General features: G+C 37.5%; 2 protein-coding genes and 1 pseudogene across 2 annotated transcripts; 1 reads left to right on the top strand and 2 right to left on the bottom strand.

Annotated features, from left to right (window-relative positions):
- Positions 1 to 322: 322 nt before the first annotated feature.
- Positions 323 to 944, bottom strand: LOC18593056 (Cytochrome P450 superfamily protein). Its single transcript, XM_007020089.3, has 2 exons — positions 757 to 944; positions 323 to 616 (listed from the first exon to the last, which is right to left on the bottom strand). The coding sequence occupies exons 1-2, from the start codon at positions 937 to 939 to the stop codon at positions 323 to 325; spliced, it is 477 nt and encodes a 158-aa protein (XP_007020151.3). The 5' UTR covers positions 940 to 944.
- A 54-nt stretch (positions 945 to 998) lies between these two features.
- On the bottom strand, positions 999 to 2,039 carry LOC148761330 (beta-amyrin 28-monooxygenase pseudogene; annotated as a pseudogene).
- A 2,620-nt stretch (positions 2,040 to 4,659) lies between these two features.
- Positions 4,660 to 7,218, top strand: LOC18593055 (UPSTREAM OF FLC protein (DUF966)). Its single transcript, XM_088809289.1, has 6 exons — positions 4,660 to 4,798; positions 4,897 to 4,966; positions 5,121 to 5,236; positions 5,329 to 5,914; positions 6,010 to 6,120; positions 7,062 to 7,218. Exons 1-6 carry the CDS (start codon positions 4,660 to 4,662, stop codon positions 7,216 to 7,218), a joined length of 1,179 nt encoding a protein of 392 aa, XP_088665415.1.
- The last annotated feature ends 1 nt before the right edge of the window (position 7,219 follows it).

Below are 7,219 nucleotides of genomic sequence, written 5' to 3'. Positions count from 1 at the left end.
TGTTTTGCACACTAATAGTGAGGATGAATAAAACTGAAATAAGGAACTGGTGTTGCTATATAATAAAATTTTAACAACTTCTCGTCAATGAGGACAACATATTGCTATGTATGGCCATCGGAAGGCTTTTGCAAATCCAAGCTTGGGGCAAAAGGATTAGACTAATGAATATATCAATTACAGGAACGACTGAAATAAGATGATAGTTCAACTTATTTTAAAAACTTATTGTACCATGCATAGTTATGGAAATTGAATGCTTATAGAAAATGGGGGAGACACCAAAGATTAATTTATTCTATTAATGCGTCGGCCATGATGCTCATGCGGCTTGGAGCTTGATGGGTAGACCCTCCTCTGGAATGGGTGAAGGAATGTAGGAAATCTTCTCATTGGGATTCAGTTTCTCCCATTTGAATCTGGTGACCAGGTTGTGTATGAAAGTGAGGATTTCCAGTCGGGCATACTCCTTCCCAGGGCACATACGAGGACCTCCACCAAATGGAACAAACGTGTAGGGTGCAGGACCATTTCCTTCAAACCTTGAAGGATCAAACTTCTCTGGATCTGGGAAGTAGTTGGGATTCTTGTTTGTTGAATGGACAGTCCAGAAGGCCTGAAGCAATTAAGAAAACAAATAACCGTATGGGTAAGTACGAATCAGTAGATAGCTAGAAAGGAAGGATAGATTCTTAAGAATTACAAAATCATGAGAATGACATGATGATTTTTGCAATGGAAACATAGAGGTATTACCTTCCATCCCTTTGGAATCGTATAACCTGCATAAGTAAAATCGGTGATGGCTTCTCTAAAAGCTCCATTAGCAGGTGGTGCCAGCCTCATTGCTTCGCATGCCACGCACCAAGTGTACTTCATCTTCTGAATATCTTCCCATCTCAATGGTTCTCCAGGCCCTTTGGTCCTTAAAATATCCATTTGTTCTGCAATTAACCCAACAAGATGAAACATTAATTATTGAGAAAAAAGAAGAGGCATTAATTAATTCCCCGAATAGAAATTTTAAATATATATTGGTAGGAGTCGACGAGCCTGTCGAGCCACCTGGTGCTAAAATCCAAATTAATACCTTCCAACACCCTGTTATATATGTCACGATAGTCAGTAAGATAGCTAACGATGAAGGTGATTGCGGTACTTGTTGTGTCGTGGCTTGCAATAAAGAAGCCTACAATCTTGTTGCCAATCTCTATCTCAGTCATACCGTCCATAAGCATGCTATCCACTAAGTCTGAAGCAACCGTTAGTCCTTTCTCCGACAGCTCGTTTTTCTTCTTGGTAATGAGGGCTAAAAGCTCTTGGCGAATCAGTTTGCCTGCTTTCACTGCGCGATTGAATGTTGATCCTGGAAGATCAATGGGCACGGATATGAGACCAGCAGTGGCAAGAGCAAAAGGCTTGGCAAATTTTTCAATCTCTTCCTGATCGTGAACACTCATGAATAGACGACACGCAAGTGAGAAGGTGTACTTCTTGGAAAGTGGGAAGACTTGGACCTGATTATAGGGGGACCAATGTTGGTCTAGGTGCTCCTTTGCCATGATATCCATGACGGGTATGTAATGTTGAAGGGACTCTGGCTTGAGGAAAGGAGGCAGATAGGCCCGAAGTTTAGTAGATTCTTCCTTGGAAGAATTATCAACACTGGATGGATCCATCAAAGCTTTCTTGATGGAATGCGGCCACCAGGAGGTGACATACTTGTTTTGGCCAGAGAAGAGGAATTTGTTGCCAGCAGCACCGCAAAAGATAGCCATGTCCTCTCCTAGCAAAGATGTACGGAACACATCTGGTGAATATTTGGTAGTTCTGTCAGTTACGAATTTCTCAGGAGTTCCCCTTCTCGAAGCCAGCACATAATCCAAGGTTTCGCCGAGGTATGGTAGACCCTTTCTACCCGGAGGAAAGTTGGGGGTGGCGGGCCTGGATTTGTACTTGTAAACCAAGTAGATGACACCAACAGACACGTATAAAACTACCAAGTGGACTAAGTATGGCATCAAAAAATCGATGTCCATGTCTGCTTAATTAACCTTTCACCTTACCTTTGCTACTTCAATTAATAAAGGTGTTATCACACTGGAACTAATGGAGATTCATCTCACATCTGGTTGCCATATTTATAGGCAACGGCCCAAGAGATCCATGGGGCTTAACTAATTGATTTTACTTGTTTCCATCATACTTCGTCCGTATATTTGTCTTGGTCGATGAACCCTTTCAGCTCCATCCAAGTCTGGAATCTCTACATATTTTTATATCGAAAATCTTCTTTTATTGTCCGTCAATTGATACTATATTCTAATTTGTTGAACGCCTTCTTGCTGTTTGGTTTTGGATCAACTCAAACTAGCAGATGAAATGAATGTCAGCCATATCTTAATATAAAATCAAAGGCCAGATCATTCAAAGAATCACTTGACGTTTTATTACTTCTTTTTAGTTTTTTTTTTTAGTTTTAATCTCTTAATTAAAGGAATTCAATTTCCTTCAAAAAGAAGGCGATGGTAACAATTAATTGAACTTTGTTTCATCCATAAAATAAGCCAACACCATAAGAAACGAAAACAAAGAGCTGAGAATGTAGATGCTATCATAGTGTCTCTGCAAGCAACACAAGACTATTAAAACACTTTGATTCCAAAATATGCTAGCTTTCAAATTTTTAAAGAGCTACCAAGTATGCAGTTAATTATGCCATTCTTCGTCCTCCTTTAACATTAGGAATACATACATATATGCGTAGGAGTTGCTTTTTCTAAACTTGACCCGAGGTGAATTCATTTGTTTTATATTATATTATTTTATATTATTGTGTTATGTTTGATTTTTTTCAACATAACACAATTTTTGATATACCAAGTTGGAATGGGTTCAATTTCACCTTTTTCGGAAGATTGCTATCATTGGTGGGAAAGGAGACCTTAGATTCTGTTTCGGATCTTGTAATGTGAAATTGACTACTGGTGGAAAGTTATTGGAGATATAAAGTCTTTAATTAAGCATACCTTTTGAGAAGTTAAGGCTTTTGTGAACTCTCTTGTTTAATTTGAATTGAATAGAGTTGAGATGTTTTATGCATGATAGTAGAATGAGGTAAATTTAAACGGTATTTGTTTTATAGAAAATAAAAATGTATGGTCTATTAGTATGACATAATAAGTCGACAAGGATGCTAATATGATTGTCACATTAGCATTTCCATCTCTCCAACTTAACAGAGTATTCAATTTAAAATTTTATTGGATGGCTTTTTTTAAAAGAATAATAGTATTTTCCCTAGTTAAATATTAATAATTAATTTTAGAAAGAAGGAAAAAAATCATGTATCATCCATTTTAGATTATCTTATAATTTAAACTCTTCAATCTCTGAATTGAAAGCCTTTTATCATCCTCGTGCATAAGTATTGCTTCAAGCATTAAATGTTTAAATAATTACCCCTCTAAGTGTTTATAAGTTCCTTTTTATGAAAAAGAAGAAGAGAATTTTATATGTTCTAATAGATGAAATTAACTAAAGTTTAAAGATGACACTAGAATTTTGACAAAAAAAATTGTATTTTTTCAAATTTTGGTATTGTCTTCTCATAAATCTTTTTCTATAAGGATGTAGATCTCAAATACACTATTTTGTTTTAGTAGTAAACGATTGATTAAATGCTCATAGAAAGTCATTGTTGCTATCACGGATCCCACATTGATAAAAAATAAGATGTATTTTAGACTTAAAAATAACGGTTTTCTTTTATCTAATAAACATATCTTTTCAGTTGAAACTATAAATCGTTACAAGTCGTATTAAAACCTACTTAACTCTTTACATCAATACTTATGAATCTTACATCAATAAGAGATGGGATAGGTTTTGAGCTTATACAATAAAAACGATTATAACCGTATACATATTTTTACATTAAAATTGTAAATCCGTTGCACTATCGAATGTAAGTCAAACTTATACTACAAAACTTGTGTAATACTTAAAATTGTAAATCCGTTACACTATCGAATGTAAGTCAAACTTATACTACAAAACTTGTGTAATACTAATATAAAATAGTGTGTTTGGATTGCAAAATAAAAGTGTTCATACAATACAAAGGAGGATGCCACCAAAGGGGAATGTCAAAATAAACCAGAATTGGGTTGTGTACTAAGTACAATGATCAGTCTCGTTTAATTGGTCTGAACTAACCCCCATTATAATCGCGAGTAATCTGTTATAGATTCCGATATATATAGCCCTAAATCTGGTGAGCATCCTCATCTTCCAAACCCACCCAAGCGCTCTGGTAGCAGCTCCATTACCAAGGCTTCTTTTCTCTTCCTGGATCACTTATTCCATGTTCTATTTTATACAGGATTCTTCTATGTTTTGGCATCTATAGGTAGGCCTGCATACACATTGCACTTTAAAATATCAAGCATGACGATTTGGGAATAGAATATATGATGATGATGATGATTTCGTTCTCGACTTCTTGTGAAGCAGGCCGGCAGCGCATCTCTCTCGACTTTTAGCGATGCTTTTTGTATATAAGAATCTTCATGATGGCATACTGAGAGTTTTGTTTTTGGCTGTTGTTCTTCAACCTTGGTAACAGGAACCACTAGGACTAGAGGGAGCAGAATAGCAATGGAAGCTGCGGGTAAAGGCGGAGGAGGCCAACTGAGGAGACTTCACATCATATACTTCCTCAGCCGTATGGGTCGCACCGAGCACCCCCATCTCATTCGTGTTCACCATGTCAATGAAAAGGGCGTTTATCTAAGAGGTCCAACATCTTTGCTCTGATTCACTGTTTCATTTCTCTTTCTGGTATATAGCAAACCATTCCTTAACTAGTGTGTTTTGATTGATCCATTGAAAAAGATGTGAAGAGGTGGCTATCAGATTTGAGAGGAAAAGGCATGCCGGAATCTTTTTCTTGGTCCTATAAGAGGTATTTTTATATACCTGCCTGATCCCTACCTCTGTAAATCTATGCCACAATTCACGAATAACTTTATTACTACTACAATGATTGTGCAATGAAGTTTGAATCTGTCATTTCTAATGGGCCATTACATTTCCATTTTGGCCAAATTTAATTGCAGGAGGTACAAGACCGGTTATGTCTGGCAAGACTTGATGGATGATGAACTAATCACCCCAATCTCGGACAACGAATATGTCCTCAAAGGCTCCGAAATCATGCCCTCTACCCCATTTGGTTATTACCCTATTCATTTCCATTTCAATATTTGAGACTGTGCTTAACAGTTGAATATTTGGGGCTCATTATACGTTTTCTTGGCACTGTAGAGGCTACTTCACAGGGTGAAAAGAGGGCCGTTGAGGTTGAAGAAAAGGACCCCCGGAACAAGCCGCTACCTAAGGAAGCAATACAAGAGAACTCAAGTTATTTTTTGCCCGAAATCTACCAAGAATCACCTCAATTTGCCTTGGACCTAGAGACGAAGCTTGACGACAAGTCTCACCAGACGCAGCAGGGCGACCAAGATGAAGACCCATCTTCCTTTTACTCCGCCATGCAGAATCAGAAGAACAAGAGAGGGGCGAAGACAAAAGACAAAAGCAAGGACAATAACGTGGACAAAGTAATGGATATTCCAAGTTGTTCATCATTTTCATCGCCGCCATTTTCACCGTCACTACCCTATGCAAAAAGCAAGACCTATTCGAGTGGAGCACGTCAGAAGCTTCGGAATTTGTTGAGCTGCGGTGCCGTTGACACCGACGATGCTGTGCTAATCATGCTTAATCGAGCGGGAAAAATCAAGCCTACCCATTTCGACTATTCCGGTGATAAAAGCGTTAAGATAAGTAAAGGAGACAAACTGGGTGGGTCTGCCAGGGTTATTGGAACTCCATGGAATGAGCAACAACAGTTCATTGCTCCGTATGTCGTTACTCCCCAATCATTTTACCTTTTTACTCAAATATTATGTATGAAGGGTACTGATATTGTATGCTTCCATGTAGAAGGAAAAGCTTTGACGAGGCCAAGGATTGCAAGAAGAAGCAGAGGGCTGAATTTGGTTGCTCGAAAGTGGTTTCGGCTGCATACAAGCCAGTGGGAGGGCCAACTTGCTCGTAAGTGCCCATATATCCAATCTATATATTTAGATATATTGCTGACTGCAAAATGGAGGAGATTGCTACGAGAGGAGACCAAACTCAACCGCTTAAGAAACTAAAATGCAGAAAGGAAAAGGAACCACCGCAGGGTGCCGACGACGAACTGATAAAAAAGTTTAACAAAAGTACAAAACGCCAAGAGAAAATGAGATTCGTAAAGGTCTTCTATATTTCCCATTAGTTTATTCCCGACTTTATACTCCAATTTTGATTGATGAACTACTTGAATTAGTTTTGCAGTTTTACTTTGCTTATAGAGTGAACTCACAAACAAAGTGCAATCAGCAATCATGACAAGATGATAACACAGATAGCTGCCTGTGTGACAGGTTCCAGTCAATAAGAGATAAGTAATAGGATGGTCTCAAAGTTTTAACTAGAGTCTTCCTCTATCTAGTACATATGTTTCATAGATTAAATATGTTGATCTCCAATAAGTAATATCAAAATTTATTCAATTTTTTATTGACGTGAGACTGTACCCTAAGGTCTTGTAAGCTCGGACGTACACTTACACAACTAAATAAAATAGAAGGTAAAAGATTAGATGTCACTAAAAGATTAAATAAGTCTTTGAACTTGTAATTAAGAACTTTTTTTACCTACCAAATATATTTTTTGGATTAAAAATGTGAGTTCATAACACCTAACCATACCTAACAGACAAATCTAAAATCTTTTTTAGATTGGATTTAATCTCATTGAAACCTACGTTGCAAGTTTGTAGACATGTTTTCAAGCAGGAATATTATCCTAAATTAGAAGAATTCATGGGATGTCAGTAATTATGATCTACAACCGAACCTTAATTATTATCCACTTCAGTTGCCTTGTTTGAATAGAGCTTTTAGTTGCTGCCATCAAACACTAATCGAATCTTCCCCGATATAATGTAGGCAATGCGGGAAATTGTTCAAGCCAGAGAGGATGCACAGGCATATGAAGAACTGCAAAGGAACGAAGGCCTCAAAAAGATTACCGTCGCTTCAATTGAGAAACTGGCTGAATTCCTCCCACAAGGAACCATCTCCTAGCGTTTTCCTGACCATCTGAA

Source organism: Theobroma cacao, chromosome 8 (genome assembly GCF_053813885.1).
Source record: "Theobroma cacao isolate CCN51 chromosome 8, ASM5381388v1, whole genome shotgun sequence".
Taxonomy (NCBI): Eukaryota; Viridiplantae; Streptophyta; class Magnoliopsida; order Malvales; family Malvaceae; genus Theobroma; species Theobroma cacao.
The sequence above is the reverse complement of the archived record's forward strand: the minus strand, read 5'-3'. Positions and strand labels throughout refer to the sequence as shown.